This window comes from Oncorhynchus mykiss, chromosome 30, assembly GCF_013265735.2.
Source record: "Oncorhynchus mykiss isolate Arlee chromosome 30, USDA_OmykA_1.1, whole genome shotgun sequence".
Classification (NCBI taxonomy): Eukaryota; Metazoa; Chordata; class Actinopteri; order Salmoniformes; family Salmonidae; genus Oncorhynchus; species Oncorhynchus mykiss.
The window spans coordinates 21,711,004-21,733,943 of NC_050570.1; the positions used below are offsets into that span (position 1 = coordinate 21,711,004).

The following is a 22,940-nucleotide window of genomic DNA, read 5'->3' on the forward strand; positions in this document are numbered from 1 at the left end:
GTTAATGACAAAACAACTCAGGGAAATGCACTCTCAGATAACAGCCTCCGAGAGGAGCCACCATGATGAATGCAGTCATTACAGAATTAATCATCCTCTCTCAGCCTTCTTTCCTAATCATCCTTTCTTGATCCTTTCTCTATTCTCTTTAACCAGGAGATACCATTGGTTGCAGACGGGAGAGAGCAGAGACAATCTAACCAGGAGATACCATTTGTTGCAGATGGGAGAGAGCAGAGAGATTATAACCAGGTGATACCATTTGTTGCAGACGGGAGAGAGCAGAGAAAATATAACCAGGAGATACCGTTTGTTGCAGATGGAAGAGAGCAGAGAAAATCTAACCAGGAAATACCATTTGTTGCAGAGTGGAGAGAGCTGAGACAATCTAATCAGGAGACACTATTGTTGCAGAGGGAAGAGAACAGAGAAGTTCTATGGCTTCACCTATGGTGTCAGGCAGATGCTGCAGCATGTTGGAGGAGAGCAGGAGGTCCTCCAGGGACTCACAGCCAGAGATGTCAGTGTCCAGGCTTTCAATCCTGTTTTTAGCCAGGTCCAGGTAGCGCAGATGCCTCAGCTTCCCTATACACTTCAGAAGCAGGGGACGGAGATACATGGAGCGATGGATGTTAGAGGGGGTGGGAGAGAGAGAGACAGAGACAGAGACAGAGAGACAGAGAGACAGACAGAGACAGAAAGAAAAAAAGGGAAAGAGAGAGACAAAGTGAGTGAGTGAGAAAGGGAGACAGAGCAAAAAAGCAGGGTTTTGAGAGACAAAGCGATGGATGTTAGAGGGCGTGGGGGGGAGAGAGAGAAGGCAGGGTTTTGAGAGACATGGACAGATGGATGTTAATATGTACAGACTCAGTGAGCATAGCCTTGCTATTGAGAAAGGCTGCCGTAGGCAGACATGGCTCTCAAGAGAAGGCAGGCTATGTGCTCACTGCCCACAAAATGAGGTGGAAACTGAGCTGCACTTCCTAACCTCCTGCCCAATGTATGACCATATTAGAGAGACATATTTCCCTCAGATTACACAGATCCACAAAGAATTTGAAAACAAATCCAATTTTGATAAACTCCCATATCTACTGGGTGAAATTCCACAGTGTGCCATCACAGCAGCAAGATTTGTGACCTGTTGCCACAAGAAAAGGGCAACCAGTGAAGAACAAACACCAACACATATGTATGCTTATTTATTTCCCCTTGTGTACTTTAACCATTTGTACATTGTTACAACACACATACGTATACATATATCTTTATTGTTTTGAAACTTCTGTATGTTTAATGTTTACTGTTCATTTTTATTGTTTATTTCACTTTTGTATATTATCTACCTCACTTGCTTTGGCAATGTTAACACATGTTTTCCATGCCAATAAAGCCCCTTGAATTGAATTGTTAGAGGGGGTGGGAGACAGAGCAAAGAAAACAGGGGTTTGAGGGAACTATTTTCAAAGGTTGCCCTATGGTGGTGCATAACTAACCCCTATGCACTGACCAACATGAACTAACTAGCGCATCACTGCCCATACACAGACTTCATTAGGGCCAATGAAAAATTACACAGACAGATAATAAATGGAGGTGTAGGCCTACCCCAGGTATTGTCTGCAGTGAGTTGTTGTCCATCCACAGCTCCTTTAGGTTATGGATCTGCTCCAGGACTTCAGGCTGAAACACAAAACACACACACATTACGTCTGTGTCTAGAACCAGCGCAGGAGAGCTGGACAGTAGAAAATATCCCAGAAACTAAGGCAGAGAGATAAGAAAGCCCTGGCCATTTTGTCTCATGGGCAGGCTGGCAAGTGGTATGTAGTTTTAAGTAAATGAAGTGCAGTTTTAACACCAATCAATATAAGAAGTGAATAACAATACCAATGGGCATAATTACTAAACAAAGTAGGCATGTCAATGATGGCATTTGCACAATGAGTGGTGCAAAGTCGCTCCTCCAGATGTATTCTAGAATTAATCTCATGTTCCGTATTCTATAATGGAAGCGGTGTGTTTGAATCTCGTATAGAGTCCTGTGAGTGATTGTGTTCGATACAGACGTGTGGAGAGGTCTAGCCAGACTGTGTGTGACTATCGGGACTAAAGGCTCTACCTGACTATTTGAAATCACTCCATTAGACCAGGCTGGGAGACTAGGTGACAGACCTCACGGTCCTTCATGCTGCCCTAATCAATTCCAATCTTTCTCATGCATTTCTTTTCGCAGCATGGTGTGGCTTTACTCAGTGGCATAGCACAGTTTACCGGGGCCCCCGCAAGGCTCGAGCAAGGACGGACCTTTTTTGTGTCTATAACATTTTTTTTTATGCCATGGGTTATGGAGATGTGAAGTTTTTATTGCTAATCTCTTGCTATTTTACATATTTTGCATTGACGCTGAGAGAAAATGTTGCTGTTTAAGAGCTCATTTCCTGCTATTATATACATATTGCCATGAGGCTAACAGAAAGATCATCAGCTTAAAGCAAACTTACTGTAATGAAAACAAATATGTAATGGCTTATGACGTGTGGGGGGGGGGGGGGGGGGGGGGGGGGGGTGCTACGCCTGTGGTTTTACTGGCAATCGATAAGGACTCCAAATGGTTTTCTGGAATATTCCATTATTCCATAATATTACTATTTGTTTGTATTATTTATTCTCACAGTTGTTTTTTATTTTATTTTACCTTTATTGAACTAGGCAAGTCAGTTAAGAACAAATTCTTATTTTCAATGACGGCCTTTCAATGACGGTTGTGAGGGTAGCTACAGTACCTTGTGTGTTCACTAAAAAGTTGTGATGTTTTATTAAGTTTGGAAAGGGCATGCTCCTAAAAAAAAACTGGATGTGCTTGCTTCAGTTACATCATTTGTGATAGACGTTGATAGAATCCTCAGTATGGAATCAGGCAAAACCTAACAACAACAACAAAAACAGGAGGTACACAACCACTTCCTAAAACAATATTGAAATTCCTACAGTATCAACAGAGCCTTTACAACATAGCAATCTAAAATCAAACTGATGCTAAGCATATTCTATTAACTACTGAACCAGAAATTGTTAGCAAACTTCAAACAAAAACTAATTAAGTTCCCTTCCCACCAAGGGTATAAACAAGGTTGACTGGCATTGGGTAATGGAAGCGCTGCTAAAAACTCTCTGTAGTTTCTGTGTCCCCTACCTTCCCTCTACCCTCCCAAAACATCACACAAAATCTCCAAATCCCCATTAAACTCATGAAGTGTTGAGTGTAATATGAGTCAATACTCCACTACTCACAATCTACAGTACAGTAGAGCTGGAGTCAGTACAGTAGCACCACACTGTTTTGCTTGTAAGTTTTAATGAGAAACAAAGAGAGGGTTTGGTTGGCACCTTGTCCATATCTCCGGTTCTCTCCGGATAGAGATGAAACACTTGGTTAGTGCTCGGTGCAATGGAGCTTCCTGTGCAGAGGCATGTCTTCTTGTCCGTCTTTGAAGCTCTGCGATGTAATTGCTGATGCCATCCACTGCTCTGCTCTCTACACCGGCCCTCTGAGCACCAGCACCCCCCCCCCCCCCCCCCCCCCCCCCCCCCCCCCCCCCCCCCCCCCCCACCAAACCTCTCTTCCTTCCCCAGGCAGGGACTAATTAGGAAACTTTCCTCACAGTACTCCCTGAATCACTTTCTGCCACTGTGACACACACCTCAGCATCTGTTCTTGACTCAGCTGGACCCAAATGTGCTGAGGTCATCACCTCTGATGTTGCACTTCCCTGTAGTTCTGTCAGTGGCAGACGTTTTTACATCTGCATCTTCTGCATTGCATGTGCTTAGCCTAGAGTAAGACAGACAACTTTTTCAGTCTCATTCATATCAATGAGCTGCTTGTGCTGAATGTCTTCTTATGTCAAAAAAGCTAAAGGTCTTCTGAATCCTGGTCTTATACGTGTAAATGTTGGCAGTTTAGTAAAACTGGGTATTAATATACAGCTTCTCAGCTGAAGACTGATTGCCACTAAAATAAGGCATGAGCTTAAATCCGTTGGAGGGAGCTTTCATAGAGCCTCTGGTTCAGTCAGCCTCTTAGAAGCTCTTTTGACTGAAAGCTGTCTCCCTCCACAAAACAATACCAGTAAACCAGGGTGGATAAAGTCCATTCATTCTCAGGGCTGAAAAACACTTACATAGTCAAAGATTCACCACAAAAACCATCAGCTGAAGAAAATGCATGTTGGCACAAAGTATAGGGTAGACAAGGAAGCAACAACAGCTTAAGGAATGTGAGAAAATGCACTCTATTTTCCCTGGGCTTCAAAATCACCAGGCAATAAAGCTACACTAGAGGGTTCTATCTGAGGGGAATTGAGATGGCAATTGGTAATGTTGCTCACACTATCAGCAAAAAGCAACAGGAGTCCTTGAATGGGGATGAGGTAGAGCAGTGGTTCCCAACCAGAGGCACTAGGACCCCAGGGGGTACTGGGCCTATCCACCAGGGGTACTTGAGAAGACTCATGAGCAGGCAGAGCAAAAATCAGTTGGTGGTAGAATAACTGAAAAGGGATGGGAACCACTGAGAGAATGAGATAGGTCATAAGTAGAAGGAGAAATGCTTGTATTTAAGTAGGGCACAGATTGGGAGTTAAGACTATTGCATGAGAAAGAGTAGGAAAACATTGGAGTCATTCTGAGCTGACTATTTGTGCTGGTCTGTCTTTCCCCTTGAGTGAGGAGGCGGCAGGTGCTGCTGTGTGCATTGCAGAGGGCTCTGTGGAGGCAGCCCGGGCCTCACACTAACAGCATATTTACAAATGCACAATTAAGGCATCAGTGGGACCTGTGGCACAGAGCATGTCATGCATGGCTCCAGCCAGCAGCTCTCCCCAGGGCTCCCCAGTCCTCAGCCCCAGTCCCAGCACAGTGTGAGATCTTGTTAAGCAGGGATGACTTTGAGACGTTACGTTACACCCTTGAAAGGCATCCCTCCCTGAGCATTCTGCATCCTCACACTTCATATCGCCCCCTTCCAGATATCCCATGGATTGTTGGTCAATGACCATGCAGCATTTTGATCAAACCTTGCCCTCACAGTACCTCTCTAGTGTATCATCCATTTCCCATTCTGAGAACCTGGGAATAGTATGACTGTTTTTATCTCCCTCCTCTGTTCTATTACTCTGCTCTAAACTTGAGGGGTATACTACAATGCAGGATCAATGAGTTAGCTAGCTAACTTGCCTAAATATTCTGAAATCATGTTTACATTTTTTCAAAAGATAAGGTTGAAATGGGCATGGTCTCTTTGACTCAACTTCCAAAACGGTTTAGCTTTCGTAATGAACCAGGAAATCAATAGTCATTTCTGGTTGTTAATCAAAGTTAACTGGCTAACTCATTGATCCTGCTTTGTAGTATACCACTCCGGACCACTAATCAGTGAGATAAATACACAGAACACGGTCCAGAGAACATAGCCAATAGGATGAAAAGGGAGGGTTAAAAGAAAGGTAAACTAGTCAAATCACAAGCTAAAAAAAAACACAATCATGGCTTACTCTTTGGTTTCAGACTCAATGTTTTCTCCAGACTCTGTGGTCGTTTACCGCTTACAGACCAGGCGATTGATTTAGACAACCACTAAATTAATGTGACATGGCCAGCATCAAGCACAGTGCAGGGGGATCGGGCTGGATTGTTTGATAAATTCCCTGCCATTGTTTACTCCAGCTCCAACAGCCAATTAAAATGTGCTCAGTGGTGGGTGTCCTGATGTGCCAAGTCGTGCACATTTGAGCTACCCTAGTAAATAATGCATCAAGTGTACACACACACACACACACACACACACACACACACACACACACACACACACACACACCTGCCTGCCTGCACACCCACCACCTATCCACAGGCACACACTCACGCACACACAAATGCCTGCCCGCCCAAACACGCACACACACACACACACACACACACAGCGGGCGGGGGAGCAATGCTGGAGACCTAATGAGGGTGTAGAGCAGATTGAGGGGGGTCCTGCTCTGACTTGTCCCCCAGGTCTTCTGGGCCATGGATGCCTGTGTGGTGACAGCTGCTGTCCATGTGACTGGCGTCTTCAAATAGCCTCTTTTCTTACCAGTTCAGTGAATTCATTGCTTCCCAAGTCTAATCGCTCCAGCTGTGACAGTCTGTGTATTGACCTGCAGCAAACAAGAGGGAAGAGCCTCAGATTCTGGCATAGAAACAAAGTCCCCATTTAGAAAGGCCAATCACCAGCAACACTCCCTCCAAACCAGGCTTCCTGCAACTCTGCCATCCCAGAGGGGTATGGCATGCTAGCCAGACATCCCCACACATTCACATAATATTCACTGCAAATTTAAACAGCTCAAATCAAAACAATGCAGTTAGTTAGTTAATGATTAATATAACATGAAACGGCTTTCTCCATTGCACCAGGCAACACCTCAAATTAGACTTGTTCATCCATGCAATGTAATGTACACAATGTCAGCCGGGGAGAGCAATGTCAGAATGATTCAATCTAAGATGTTTTGCACGGCATTACTAGTTATATTGGCTTGGTATTGCAGAGGACCTTTGTCTTGAGTGGTGAATAGTGAGCGTCCATTGGTCAAATCACTAAAGCAGATACTGCTGTTTTATGTCATGATATAGAGCAGCTGGCCTACATAGCAATTAGTCAATTCCAATAATGATGTGAGAACAAACAGATCAGAACCCTCATGGCAGAATGTCTCCCCATCCTTCATAACATATCAAAGCCTATGTGTTATCTATACCCTTCCTCTAGGATACACTTCCCCTCCAATGACTCCACGGTAACATGATAAACTCATTAATTGAATGAGGACATTACACTTATCGCCAAGGGGAAACACGTTTCAGTTGGTTTACACAAATGAACAAACATCCCTTGCTGTGCCACACCTGAGGCGGAAGAGGAGGAGTTTACTTCATTCAACTTGGTTTCTAGTGTGGGGGATAAGTTTATTGGTCATGTTTGGATGAAAATAGTTTTCAATCAGGACACCTGAGGGAGCCAGCATGCACCAACTAATGTGAGCAGTGTGTGTGTCTCTGGGGCTTGCAGCTCAGCACTCTCCACGATGATAAATCGCAACATCATTGGCTGCGCTCCACTGGCTACACACCTGTACACACACGTTCCAACATGGGGCCTTCTTCACATTTCATTTAGACATCAAATAACAAGGCCTGAGCAACAGGGACTGGCCACAGCACAGCACAGTGCCCCTCCTCTGACACATGCTACCCGTCGCACAGAGAGAGACAGATGGCATTTGCTTTAGAAGCTGCTATTTACCATGCTCTCACACTAATCTGCCCATTAGAATTCCAGCCTGGAATGTTACTCAGGCTATTTGGCCACCCGGAGGTGTATATTTCTATTTGTACTTATTATGGATCCCCAATGCCAAGGCAGCAACTACTCTTCCTGGGGTCCAGCGAAATTAAGGCAGTTATACAATATTAAAAACATAACACATTCACAACACATGAAGTTAAAGCCATATGTATGTGTGTGTATAGCGTGTATGTTATTGTGGTATGCATGTGTCTGTGCTTGTGTCTCTTCACAGTCCCGCTGTTCCATAAGGTGTATTTTTATCTGTTTTTTAAATGTAATTTTACTGCTTGCATGTGTTACTTGATGTGGAATAGAGTTCCATGTAGTCATGGCTGTATGCAGTACTGTGCGCTTCCCACAGTCTGTTCTTGACTGTGAAGAGACCTCTGGTGGCATGTCTTGTGGGGTATGCATGGGTGTCCGAGCTGTGCGCCAGTAGTTCAAACAGACAGCTCGGTGCATTCAACATGTCAAAACCTCTCACAAATACAAGTAGTGATGAAGTCAATCTCTCCTCTACTTTGAGCCAGGAGAGATTGACATGTATATTATTAATGTTAGCTCTCTGTGTACATCCAAGGGCCAGCCGTGCTGCCCTGTTCTGAGCCAATTGCAATTTTCCTAAGTCCCTCTTTTGTCGCACCTTACCACACAGTCCAGGTGCGACAAACTAGGGCCTGCCTTGTTGATAGTGCTGTTAAGAAGGCAGGGACAGACTTCTCCCCATCTTAGCTACTGTTGTATCAATATGTTTCGACCATGACAGTTACTCCAAGCAGTTTAGTCACCTCAATTTACTACATTTCCACATTATTCATGACAATATTTAGCTGAGGTTTAAGGTTTGTGTGGTGCAGGGGTAATGATACAAATCGAAGCCTTCCATATGGAGTAGTTTCTTGGGCAGGGTTGGATGATTCATAGGGGCTGTATGGGCATGTTGGCTGCTAAAACTGTCAAGGCTTTCATTAACAGACACGTTTCATGGTTAGATCAGTGGCTTCTACATAAGAGAGAGGGGACAGATTGAGGTGGGTAAGCTGGCTAGAGTGCAATGGGAAGAGGGATATAATTTATTTTAGGTGCTTGGTGAAAGTACAGACATTGTAATAAAGGACTCTCTACTAACATGTGGATAGATAACACTCAAAGTTCAGCATGATAGTTCTCTCTATTTGCAGGAATCAGTGATATTGGCTGCAAGTTACCCATGAAGTTCAGTGAAAAGTATGTTGGCAAAGAGCAAAGTTTAGTTTATTGTAACCTTTCCTTTCAATCCCATGATCAAACACGCCTCTGTAGCTAACACTAACTGCCCTGGTGAGGTGAGGTCTGTGTGCTGAGTCACTCACTTTGGCATCGTTTTCAGGTGGTTCTCTCGCAATTCCAGGATCCGTAACTTGGAAAGTCTGAAAGGTAGAGGATGTCAAAAACACACGCATCCACAAGACAGAAAACAGATTTTTCCATCTCAGTATTAATAGATGCTAATGCTATGCATAGGACAGTAATGTATTGGAGAAAAAAACATGACATCCCAACCTTAAATTCCATTACACTGAGCCCAAGAGTAATATCACTGCTGTTTTGATAAATCATGACTTTTTCTCCATTCATCATCAAACCAGATAGGAGATGCTGCTAAGTGACAGATCGAAATTGACTGGGGGGGGGGGGGTCCAAAATAGGGGAGGGTTGTAAAACAATTTGTTTGCTTTAGGGAGGGTTGTGCATTTTTTGGAAGGGCATAGGGGAGGGTACTACGTTTTTTCCCTGGTTTACAGTAGCTCCTCTGCTCGTATTTTCCCGATAAACAACGGCTTGACTTACTTTTGATATTACCCTAATAAAGTTTGGAAACGTTTGTTATGGTTTGGTATGGTGTAGCTATTATTAAGCTTTAGCTACTGCAGGCCTATGATAAGAAGGTAGTTCGCCCCGGTGCTCCAACTGACTCTGACAGTTGAACTGTTTCAGATCTACCAAAGTTACTCCTATAATCTAACAATATAATGCTTATCTTTATTACCCTCCTTCTGTATGTCTATATCTGTATAGCAGATGCAGTAGCCATCTGATAAAGAAATGCATGTCTGATGTAAGCAGTAAAATTAGATTTTAAAAAACAGACACAAATACACCGTATGGAACAGCGGGGACTGTGAAGCAACACAAACATAGGCACAGACACAAGCATACACACACATGAAAACATATGCACTATACACACACGTACACATGGATTTTGTATTGAAGATATGTGGTAGTGGTGGAGTAGGGGCCTGACGGCACACAGTATGTTGTGGAATCTGTGAAGGTATTGTAATGTTTTTAAAATTGTAAAACTCCCTTCATTTTGAGAGTAGCTGCTGCCTTTTCAACAGCTAATGGGGATCCATAATAAATACAAATGTCGGTGTCGTAGCATGCCACCGGCATATCTATCTCTCTGGGGTTAGGCCTAAGCTTCTCTTCCTTTTATATATATATATATATATATATATATATATATATATATATATACATAAAAACAAATGATAGTCCCATATATATATATATATACACTGCTCAAAAAAATAAAGGGAACACTTAAACAACACAATGTAACTCCAAGTCAATCACACTTCTGTGAAATCAAACTGTCCACTTAGGAAGCAACACTGATTGACAATAAATTTCACGTGCTGTTGTGCAAATGGAATAGACAACAGTTGGAAATTATAGGCAATTAGCAAGACACCCCCAATAAAGGAGTGGTTCTGCAGGTGATAACCACAGACCACTTCTCAGTTCCTATGCTTCCTGGCTAATGTTTTGGTCACTTTGAATGCTGGCGGTGCTTTCACTCTAGTGGTAACATGAGACGGAGTCTACAACCCACACAAGTGGCTCAGGTAGTGCAGCTCATCCAGGATGGCATATCAATGCGAGATGTGGCAAGAAGGTTTGCTGTGTCTGTCAGCGTAGTGTCCAGAGCATAGAGGCGCTACCAGGAGACAGGCCAGTACATCAGGAGACGTGGAGGAGGCCGTAAGAGGGCAACAACCCAGCAGCAGGACCACTACCTCCGCCTTTGTGCAAGGAGGAGCAGGAGGAGAACTGCCAGAGCCCAGCAAAATAACCTCCAGCAGGCCACAAATGTGCATGTGTCTGCTCAAACGGTCAGAAACAGACTCCATGAGGGTGGTATGAGGGCCCGACGCCCACAGGTGGGAGTTGTGCTTACAGCCCAACACCGTGCAGGACGTTTGGCATTTGCCAGAGAAGACCAAGATTGGCAAATTCGCCACTGGCGCCCTGTGCTCTTCACAGATGAAAGCAGGTTCACACTGAGCACGTGACAGACGTGACAGTCTGGAGACGCCGTGGAGAACGTTCAGCTGCCTGCAACATCCTCCAGCATGACCGGTTTGGCGGTGGGTCAGTCATGGTGTGGGGTGGCATTTCTTTGGGGGGCCCCCCATGTGCTCGCCAGAGGGAGCCTGACTGCCATTAGGTACCGAGATGAGATCCTCAGACCCCTTGTGAGACCATATGCTGGTGCGGTTGGCCCTGGGTTCCTCCTAATGCAAGACAATGCTAGACCTCATGTGGCTGGAGTGTGTCAGCACTTCCTGCAAGAGGAATGCTATGGCTATGATGCTATGGACTGGCCCGCCCGTTCCCCAGACCTGAATTCAATTGAGCACATCTGGAACATCATGTCTCGCTCCATCCACCACAGACTGTCCAGGAGTTGGCGTATGCTTTAGTCCAGGTCTGGGACGAGATCCCTCAGGAGACCATCCGCCACATCATCAGGAGCATGCCCAGGCATTGTAGGGAGGTCATACAGGCACGTGGAGGCCACACACACTACTGAGCCTCATTTTGACTTGTTTTAAGGACATCACATCAAAGTTGGATCAGCCTGTAGTGTGGTTTTCCACTTTAATTTTGAATGTTACTCCAAATCCAGAGCTCCATGGGTTGATAAATTTGATTTCCATGGATCATTTTTGTGTGATTTTGTTGTCAGCACATTCAACTACGTAAAGAAAAAAGTATTTAATAAGAATATTTCATTCATTCGGATCTAGGATGTGTTATGTTAGTGTTCCCTTTATTTTTTTGAGCAGTGTATATGCCCTGATGCATTTTGTGCTAATCTCTGACAGCTGAACCGCGGGGCGGACAATTATTGTTTTAGGAAAGTAAATGTGGCTCATTTGGCCAACATCCCTCATTTATTGATGGCGCTGGCTGCGCTAGGTTGGATCTGAATGTATATGAATGTCCATAAAATTTCTTAAAATGTCCGGTAAATTAAAATATTCCCTGTCATGTTATGGTGCCAAACTCTGATATTGTTTTTATGAAGATTTTAGAATATTCACATTAAAATCTGTCACCAATTGGATGGAAACCTAGCTATAGACACCGAAAAAGTACCTTTGATTAAGCCTGCACATCATGGTTCACCAGCAGCCCCAAACATCTAAAGAATGAGCTACCAGCCAAACAAGCTTGTAAGAATTGTACTTAAACTCGCCCCTCATACTCATCTGGAGGTTGAGAATGTTTTCGTCTCTATCTCTGTAATGTGTCTGTATATACAGTGGGTCAAAAAAGTATTTAGTCAGCCACCAATTGTGCAAGTTCTCGCACTTAAAAAGATGAGAGAGGCCTGTAATTTTCATCATAGGTACACTTCAACTATGACAGACAAAATGAGGGAAAAAAAATCCAGAAAATCACATTGTAGGATTTTTTATGAATTGATTTGCAAATTATGGTGGACAATAAGTATTTGGTCAATAACAAAAGTTTATCTCAATACTTTGTTATATACCCTTTGTTGGCAATGACAGAGGTCAAACATTTTCTGTAAGTTTTCACACACTGTTGCTGGTATTTTGGCCCATTCCTCCATGCAGATCTCCTCTAGAGCAGTGATGTTTTGGGGCTGTTGCTGGGCAACACGGACTTTCAACTCCCTCCAAAGATTTTCTATGGGGTTGAGATCTGAAGACTGGCTAGGCCACTCCAGGACCTTGAAATGCTTCTTACGAAGCCACTCCTTCGTTGTCCGGGCGGTGTGTTTGGGATCATTGTCATGCTGAAAGACCCAGCCACGTTTCATCTTCAATGCCCTTGCTGATGGAAGGAGGTTTTCACTCAAAATCTCACGATACATGGCCCCATTCATTCTTTCCTTTACACGGATCAGTCGTCCTGGTCCATTTGCAGAAAAACAGCCCCAAAGCATGAGGTTTCCACCCCCATGCTTCACAGTAGGTATGGTGTTCTTTGGATGCAACTCAGCATTCTTTGTCCTCCAAACACAACGAGTTGAGTTTTTACCAAAAAGTTATATTTTGGTTTCATCTGACCATATGACATTCTCCCAATCTTCTTCTGGATCATCCAAATGCTTCAGACGGGCGTGGACATATACTGGCTTAAGCAGGGGGACACGTCTGGCACTGCAGGATTTGAGTCCCTGGCGGCGTAGTGTGTTACTGATGGTAGGCTTTGTTACTTTGGTCCCAGCTCTCTACAGGTCATTCACTAGGTCCCCCCGTGTGGTTTTGGGATTTTTGCTCACCGCTCTTGTGATAATTTTGACCCCACGGGGTGAGATCTTGCGTGGAGCCCCAGATCGAGGGAGATTATCAGTGGTCTTGTATGTCTTCCATTTCCTAATAATTGCTCCCAGAGTTGATTTCTTCAAACCAAGCTGCTTACCTATTGCAGATTCAGTCTTCCCAGCCTGGTGCAGGTCTACAATTTTGTTTCTGGTGTCCTTTGACAGCTCTTTGGTCTTGGCCATAGTGGAGTTTGGAGTGTGACTGTTTGAGGTTGTGGACAGGTGTCTTTTATACTGATAACAAGTTCAAACAGGTGCCATTGATACAGGTAACGAGTGGAGGACAGAGGAGCCTCTTAAAGAAGAAGTTACAGGTCTGTGAGAGCCAGAAATCTTGCTTGTTTGTAGGTGACCAAATACTTATTTTCCATCATAATTTGCAAATAAATTCATAAAAATCCTACAATGTGATTTTCTGGAGAGAAAAAAATCGAATTTTGTCTGTCATAGTTGAAGTGTACCTATGATGAAAATTACAGGCCTCTGTCATCTTTTTAAGTGGGGAAACTTGCACAATTGGTGGCTGACTAAATACTTTTTTGCCCCACTGTATTTCATTGTATATGTATTTATGTAAAAAATAGGGAACACAATGGAAATAAATCCCAGATCAATCAATAATTCAATCCAAACTGTGCAGCAGGCGCTTGGTGAATGGAAAGAGACTGTTGCAAAACACCAAAAAGTTTAATGACATTCAGAGATTTTCAAGCCAAGCCTTTCGATACTGGGTATCAAAATGTTGAAAACCTGATTTCCCCCCAGCTGATCACTGTCTGCAGACGGCTCTGATCATAGGTTAATGACACAGGCAGGGAGAGAGAGTCTGTGGTGCTCGGCAAACGCTCACCCTTCTGACCCGTAGCCCTGCGTGGCATCGACTGGGCCACAAAAGCATGCTGAAGTGGCAAAGTTGATATCCACGTTCATAAACACATGGTCGCTACAGTTATTGTTATTTGTGGTCGTAAATATTATTTTGAGTTAATTAGATGAGGAGGTAGTGTGTTTAATTAAGGGTCATGTGAAAATATTTATAACTTTGGGGAGGGGGGTGCATTTTTTTTTCAGGACACCTAGAGTTGGACGGTCCCTCGCCACCAGTACATTTAGATCTGTCCCTAAACCATTGCTTTATTCATGCAAGCCCCAGGCAAGTGACGTTTACCAGGCGTTGTGTGCAGAGAATGAAGAACAGTCTGTTTGAACCCACCCAGGCATACTGGTAACTGAATAAAAGCTCCAATCCAAACACAGAGGGCCTCTCCTTCTGCAACTGAGGGCCCTAGGCCCCACAACACCAGAACAAGGGAGTCCATAGGCTGAACTCACCTCCCAAAGTTGGCGGGGAGGTATTCCAGAAAGGCATCGTTTAAGAAGAGCTGTGTCAGGTTGAGGAGCTGGGTGAAGCCCTCTGGGAGCCTACAGTGGAGAGATGGGCAATGAGAGACGGAAAGGGAGAGAGAGAAAGAATCCCTGTGCAGATGTCATCACAGTACAGTACCCCTTGGATATAAAAAAATTACACAGCACGGAAGAAGTACAAAAAGAAGCTCCTGAAGGACAATCCAGAGACACTATTTGCTGACCGCTACAAAGAGGGGAACGTAAGCAACTTCATTTTCCACAAAGACCATCCCCTGGCATGGCACAGTGCTATAAGAGCACACTACCCCTATGTCAAGAGAGAGGGTATTGGTCCAGGGTGGAAACTCAGAATACTAGACATTGAGGAAATTTAAACAACCTCTGTCAACGTGTACAAGCCTGGGACAGTAATGGTGCAGGGCATGCTCAAGCAGTTCCAGCAGGACTTTTACGGGATCAAAGAGAGAGCACATCAGGAAAATCTCTCTCTCGGTGAGGACTCGTCCATCCTGAGTAGAGGTCGACCGATTATGATTTTTTTACGCCGATATAGATGCCGATTATTTGAGGACCAAAAAAGCCGATACCGATTAATCGGCCGCTTTTTAAAAATGTATTTGTAATAATGACAATTACAACAATACTGAATGAACACTTATTTTAACTTGATATAATACATCAATAAAATATATTTAGCCTCAAGTAAATAATGAAACATGTTCAATTTGGTTTAAATAATGAAAAAACAAAGTGTTGGGGAAGAAAGTAAAAGTGCAATATGTGCTATGTAAGAAATATAACGTTTCAGTTCCTTGCTCAGAACATGAGAACATATGAAAGCTGGTGGTTCCTTTTAACTCGAGTCTTCAATATTCTCAGGTAAGAACTTTTAGGTTGGAATTATAGGACTATTTCCCTCTATACATTTGTATTTCATTAACCTTTGACTATTGGATGTTCTTATAGGCACTTTAGTATTGCCAGTGTAACAGTTTAGCTTCCGTCCCTCTCCTCGCTCCTCCCTGGGCTCGAACCAGCAACACAACGACAACAGCCATCATCGCAGCAGCGTTACCCATGCAGAGCAAGGGGAACAACTACTAGAAGGCTCAGAGCGAGTGACGGTTGAAACGCTATTAGCGCGCGCTAACTAGCTAGCCATTTCACTTCGGTTACACCAGCCTCGTCTCGCGAGTTGATAGGCTTGAAGTCATAAACAGTGCAATGCTTGACGCACAACGAAGAGCTGCTGGCAAAATGCACGATAGTGCTGTTTGAATGAATGTTTACGTGCCTGCTTCTGCCTACCACCGCTCAGTCAGATCCTTAGATACTTGTATGCTCAGTCAGATTATATGTTGCATCTAGCGTTTCGCAGGACACGCTAGATAATATCTAGTAATATCATCAAACGTGTAGTTAACTAGTGATTATGATTGATTGTTTTTTTATAAGATAAGTTTAATGCTAGCTAGCAACTTACCTTGGCTTACTGCATTCGCGTAACAGGCAGTCTGCTTGTGGAGTGCACCGAGAGAGAGGCAGGTCGTTATTGCGTTGGACTAGTTAACTGGAAGGTTGCAAGATTGGATCCCCCAAGCTGACAAGGTGTTGTTCTGCCCCTGAACGAGGCAGTTAACCCACCGTTCCTAGGCCGTCAATGAAAATAAGAATGTGTTCCTCTCAAGGCTAAGGGGCACTATTTTAATTTTTGGAAAAATAACGTTCCCAAAGTAAACCGGCTATTTCTCAGGGTCAGATGCTAGAATATGCATAGAATTGACAGCTTAGGATAGAAAACACTCTAATGTTTCCAAAACTGTAAAAATATTGTCTGTGAGTATAACAGAACTGATATTGCAGGCGAAAGCCTGAGAAAAATCCAACCAGGAAGTGACTCTTATTTTGAAACCTCTGCGTTCCTATGCATCCCTATTAACTATTGAAAGGGATATCAACCAGATTCCTTTTTCTATGGCTTCCCTAATGTGTCTACAGTCACTAGACATAGTTTCAGGCTTTTATTTTGAAAAATTTGAGTGAACGACAACTGGTCAGTGGTCAGCTGGTGGCTCTCAGAGTGATTTGTGCGTAATAGACAAAGGCGGCCATTGTTCCTCTCGCTCCTAGTGAAAAGCCAATTGTCCCGGTTGATATATTATCGAATAGATATTTGAAAAACACCTTGAGGATTGATTATAAAAAACGTTTGCCATGTTTCTGTCGATATTATGGAACTAATTTGTAATTTTTATCGGCGCTGTCGTGACCGCAATTTCCAGTGGATTTCTCAACCAAACGTGAACAAGAAAATTAGGTATTTCGGCTATAAAAATAATCTTTATGGAGCAAAATGAACATTTGCTGTCTAACTGGGAGTCTCGTGAGTGAAAACATCCGAAGCTCATCAAAGGTAAACAATTTAATTTGATTGCTTTTCTGATTTTCGTGACCAAGCTTCCTGCTGCATTTCGCTACACTCGCACTAACATCTGCTAACCATGTGTATGTGACAAATAAAATTTGATTTGATTTGATTTGATTTGCTGCTAGCTGGACATAATGCTATGCTAGGCTATCGATAAACTTACACAAATGTTTGTCTTGCTTTGGCTGTAAAGCATAATTTCAAAATCTGAGATGACAGGGTGACAAGGCTAAGCTGTGTTTCACTATATTTCACTTGTGATTTCATGAAAATGAATATTTTCTAGTAAGATTTTTTGTCCGTTGCGTTATGCTAATTAGTGTAGTTGATGACAATTCTCCCGGATCCGGGAGGGGTAGTTCTAAGAAGTTAATTAACTGACTTGCCTAGTTAAATAAAAGGTATAAAAAAAATACAACATGTTTTTTAATTTTTTTATTATCGGCGCCTAAAAATACCGATTTCCGATTGTTATGAAAACTTGAAATCGGCCCTAATTAATCGGTCGACCTCTAATCCTGAGTGAGTCTGATCACACCTCTTCAAACTGTCCTGCAGACGAGGATAGTCATCCCTCCGGCACTGAACACACCCAGGTCCCACAACTGCACTACTCATCCATCATTGAAAGGGATGAATTCACAGAGCTGGAGAGAGACATGGAGCTCAGAGTCCACACTATCCAGACAGAACAGACCCACAAAACAGACCACCACAACAACAGAGAAACACATGGCACAGGTAACAGCAGTGAAGGAGGAGAGAGAGAAACACATGGCACAGGTAACAGCAGTGAAGGAGGAGAGAGAGAAACACATGGCACAGCTAACAGCAGTGAAGGAGGAGGGAGAGAAACACATGGCATAGCTAACAGCAGTGAAGGAGGAGGGAGAGAAACACATGGCATAGCTAACAGCAGTGAAGGAGGAGGGAGAGAAACACATGGCATAGCTAACAGCAGTGAAGGAGGAGGGAGAGAAACACATGGCACAGCTAACAACAGTGAAGGAGGAGGGAGAAAAACACATGGCACAGCTAACAGCAGTGAAGGAGGAGGGAGAGAAACACATGGCACAGCTAACAGCAGTGAAGGAGGAGGGAGAGAAACACATGGCACAGCTAACAGTAGTGAAGGAGGAGGGAGAGAAACACATGGCACAGCTAACAGCAGTGAAGGAGGAGGTGAGAAAGCTGAGGTGTTACAGACACTCCCCCAGAGAAGCCAGCAAAACATCCCACCTCAGACACAGACCACAACCTCAACACCACAATGGGACCGACAACATAGGACACACCAACCCAACAGACCCCACCCCCTCCTAACAGCCCCCGTCAGCTCCACCGATAGCTCTCCTGACAACCCATTGAGGACACACAAAAGCCAGAAATTGTGCTCCTCATTGACTCAAATGGCAAATTAGCTTTTTCCCAAACACAAACTGGCAAAACTCTGGTGCCCAAACACTAGGCATGTCCTAGAGCTGTTGTCAGAGGACATATTATAAATCACACAGTCACAAATGACCTGAGAACCCAGCAGGAAAGGATGGCCACAGCACTCAACGGAGTGATTGAAAAAGCTTCACCCATAGCTTCACAAGCCACACAACCAGCTGAGAGCATCCCAAACAAACCCTGGCCACACCCTATATTTATTATTTTTATTTTACCTTTATTTAACTTAAGAACAAATTCTTATTTTCAATGATGGCCTAGGAACAGTGGGTTAATAACTGGGGCAGAATGACACCTTGTCAGCTCGGGGATTTGAACTTGCAACCTTTAGGTTACTAGTCCAATGCTCTAGCAACTAGGCTACGCTGCCGCCCCATATAGGTCCCCCCAACCTGGAATATACAAGGTCTGAGGTCATCTGCCTTTGGCCTAAAGAGCAGGAACCCAGACTTCATCAAAGAAATTGGAAATACAGACACTGTTATCCTACAAGAAACATGGTATAGATGAGACAGACCAACTGGTTACCTTTTAGGTTACAGAGAGCTGGTAGTCCCATCCACCAAACTACCAGGTGTTAAAAAGGGAAGAGAGTAGTTTTAGACCCCCAACCCTAGCCTGTGGTTGACCAAATAGAATTCCTGGTAATAAAATTGGGCCAATGGCCAGATAACAAGTATCCCATTTCAGGCTCAATGTATAGACAACTTGAACCAATGAGAACTTGCCACATGTAGCTATGAGTCCCGGACTGACATTCCTCCCATGTCTCTGACACATTAATCATGTAATCCCCATTACAGAAAAACAACTAATTCCCTCTTGACCTTAAGTCCTCTGCATTGTGTATGTATCTTAAAATATTACTACATCACTGACCTCAACCCAGAGTCTCTCAGAGCATTCATAGTCAGGCCATTAACACCCCTATCAGATCACAGCAAAATCAGTCTACTTAAACAGAGCAATACTCAATCATGAGGAGGCATCAAAGCCAAAATAACTGCACTATATTAAGAAATGCTATAGATGGAAAGAAAGTAGTGTAGAAACCTACCAAAAACAATTAGGCAACAACAAATTCAATCCCTTTTAGACAACTGGACAAAACTTTTCACTGTAATAGTGAAGGTGTAAACCTGGCAGCAGAATGCCTAAACAATATATTTGACCTTTCAGCTTCCCTATCAAATCTAAAAATTTCAAGCACAAAACCTAAGAAAATCAACAACAATGACAAATGATTTGATAAAGAATGCAAAAACCTAAGAAAGAAATTGAGAAACCTATCCAACCAAAAACATAGAGACCCAGAAGACTTGAGTCTACACTTTCACTATGGTGAATCAATAAAACAATACAGAAATACACTACAGAAAAATAAGGAACAGCACACAATGTAATTGAGGAATCCATAGCACCTAACCACTTCTGGGAAAATTGGAACACAATAAACAAACAAAAACACAAAGAGTTATCTATCCAAAACAGAGATGTGTGGATAAACCACTTCTGGCACTATAACAAAGAACAAACAGCAAAAACATATACATGATCAATTACAAATCTTCGAATCAGCTATTAAAGACAACCAGAACCCACTGGATTATCCAATTACACTGAATTAACAAAATGACAAAATATACAAACCCTTCCAACCCAAAAAGGCCTGTGGTGTTGATGGTATCCTACATGAAATGATAAAACATACAGACCACAAATTCCAATTAGCTATACTTAAACTCTTTAACATCATCCTCAGCTCTGGCATCTTCCTTAATATTTGGAACCAAGGACTGACAACCCAAATCCACAAATGTAGAGACAAATTTGACTCCAATAACTACCATGAGATATGCGTCAACAACAACCTGTGAAAAATCCACTGCAATATCATTAACAGGAGACATGTACATTTCCTCAGTGAAAACAATGTACTGAGCAATTGTCAAATTGGATGTTTACCAATTTACTGTATGACAGACCAGGTATTCACCCTGCACACCCTAATTGACAAACAAACTAACCAAAACAAAGGCAAAGTATTCTCATGCTTTGTTGACTTCAAAAAAAGCTTTTGACTCAATTTGGCATGAGGGTCTGCTATACAAATTGATGGAAAGTGGTGTTGGGGGAAAACATATTACATTATCAAATCCAAGTACACATACAACAAGTGTGCAGTTAAAATTGGCAAAAAAAACACACATTTCTTTCCACAGTGCCGTGGGGTGAGACAGGGATGCTGCTTAAGTCCCACCCTCTTCAACACATATATCAACAAATTGGCAAGAGCACTAGAACAGTCTGCAGCACCCAGCCTCAACCTACTAGAATCTGAAGTAAAATGTCTAAGGTCTACTGATGATCTGGTGCTTCTGTCCCCAACCAAGGAGGGCATACAGCAGAACATAGATGTTCTGCACATTCTGTTAGACCTGGGCCCTGACAGTAAATCTCAGTAAGACAAAAAATAACAGTGTTCCAACAAAGGTCCAGTTTCTAGGACCACAAATACAAATTATTTCAAGACACTGCTGCTTTAGAGCACATAAACTATAAACTATACATACCTCGGCCTAAACATCAGTGCCACAGGTACGAACTTGCGCAAAGCTGTGAACGATCTGAGAGACAAGGCAAGAAGGGCCTTCTATGCCATCAAAAGGAACATAAATTTAACATACCAATTAGGATCTGGCAAAAAATACTTGAATCAGTTATAGAACCCATTGCCCTTTATGGTTTTCACAAAATGGGACAAACACCAAATTGAGACTGCATGCAGAATTCAGAGAAAATATCCTTAGTGTACAACGTAAAACAACAAATAATGCATGCAGAGGATAATTAGGCCCATACCCACTAATGATCAAAATCCAGAAAATACATGTTAAATTCTACAACCAACTAAAAGGAAGCGATTCCCAAACCTTCCATAACAAAGCCATCACCTACAGAGATTTGTATTTTGAGAAGAGTCCCCTAAGCAAGATGTTCCTGGGGCTCTGTTCACAAACACAAACAGACCCCACAGAGCACCAGGACAGCAACACAATTAGACTAAACTTGACACGTTGGAAAGAACTAACAAAAAACTGAGCAAACTACAATGCTAATTGGCCCTAAAAAGAGAGCACACAGTGGCAGAATACATGACCACTGTGACTGACCCAAAATGAAGGAAAGCTTTGACTATGTAAAGACTCAGTGAGCATAGCCTTGCTATTGAGAAAGGTTGCCGTATGCAGACCTGGCTCTCAAGAGAAGACAGGCTATGTTCACACTGCCCACAAAATAAGGTGGAAACTGAGATGCACTTCCTAACCTCCTGCCAAATGTGTGACCATATTAAAGACACATATTTCCCTTAAATTACACAGACCCACAAAGATTTTGAAAACAAATCCAATTTGATAAACTCCCATATCTATTTGGTGAAATACCACGGGGTGCAATCACAGCAGCAAGATTTGTGACCTGTTGCCACAAGAAAAGGGCAACCAGTGAAGAACAAACACCATTGTAAATATAACCCATATTTATGTTTATTTATTTCCCCTTTTGTACTTTAACTATTTGCGCATTGTTACAACACTGTATATAGATATAATGACAATTGAAATGTCTCTATTATTTTGGAAATAATGAGTAATATTTACTGTTCACTTTTTATTGTTTATTTCACTTTTGTTTATCCATTTCACTTGCTTTGGCAATGTAAACATATGTTTCCCATGCTAATAAAGCCCCTTGAATTGATTTGAAAGAGAGAGGCAGGTAGAAAAATAATCTAGGAGAACCCATTTGTTTGTCAACCTATGATTTCCCACCAACAAATGCTAAATGTATGACGTATTGCTCAGGGGTAACTCCCTGGTTTTCCAATGTATTTTATAGCATGAGGCACATTATGTCAAGAACTCGCAGAGAGACCTGCATTACCCTCTGTAAGGACAGGAAACTACAAAATATTTAACAAATGGAATACAGTATTTACACAATGCAGGAAAGAAATGTCTTACATAAAAAGTGATGGAATTGTTTCCATTCTTCTATGCTAATCATTAAAATTCAGACAAAAGCCTCAGATACACAAATACAACAGTCTCCCATGTAGTTAATTTTCCTCATTCTGTTTATCAGTTCATTTCAAAGTTGCCATGAGGTGTCTAAAATATATATATATATATATATTTAAAAAAAATGTATTTCTACAGCCAATTTGACTGAAAGCATTTTCATATGAAAATTCCTGGTTTTTGTTTTTAGGTAATCTGTGATTGTTGCTTGACACAAAGCAACAGACACAGCTGTTGGCAATGATAATACAGCATTACCATTGTCCCTATAGACTACAGCCATCCCACCACAATGATATACTTCTTTCTTCACTTACTTGGCAATAGGATTTACACTGGCCTCCACAACAGATAGGCATTTACAGCATTTAATGTTGTCTGGGAACTCTTGAATACCTAAAGAAGGAATGGAAACATGTTTGTCATTCATAACAAATGAACACACATTTTTAATACTCATGCCTCGTCATATTGTACATCATGCTAATATTTAGAGTGACAGTATCAGTAGAGAGTCGACAATTTAGAATATATCAGAGTAGAAACTAGCAGAGATTGCTGTGGACATCACATCTCACTCGC

The 22,940-nt window shown here is 42.6% G+C and overlaps 1 protein-coding gene across 5 annotated transcripts in view; it reads right to left on the reverse strand.

Moving 5' to 3' along the window:
- LOC110521548 (leucine-rich repeat-containing protein 7) overlaps nucleotides 1-22,940 on the reverse strand; it is a 133,619-nt gene that overhangs the window by 43,805 nt on the left and 66,874 nt on the right. For all 5 annotated transcript variants that reach the window (XM_036968959.1, XM_021599153.2, XM_021599155.2 and 2 more), the window contains exons 4-9: nucleotides 22,676-22,754; nucleotides 14,358-14,447; nucleotides 8,749-8,805; nucleotides 6,140-6,203; nucleotides 1,609-1,683; nucleotides 448-592 (exon numbers count right to left, since the gene is read on the reverse strand). In XM_036968959.1, the coding sequence (XP_036824854.1) occupies nucleotides 448-592; nucleotides 1,609-1,683; nucleotides 6,140-6,203; nucleotides 8,749-8,805; nucleotides 14,358-14,447; nucleotides 22,676-22,754 (510 nt within the window). The remainder of the gene's footprint in view (nucleotides 1-447; nucleotides 593-1,608; nucleotides 1,684-6,139; nucleotides 6,204-8,748; nucleotides 8,806-14,357; nucleotides 14,448-22,675; nucleotides 22,755-22,940) is intronic.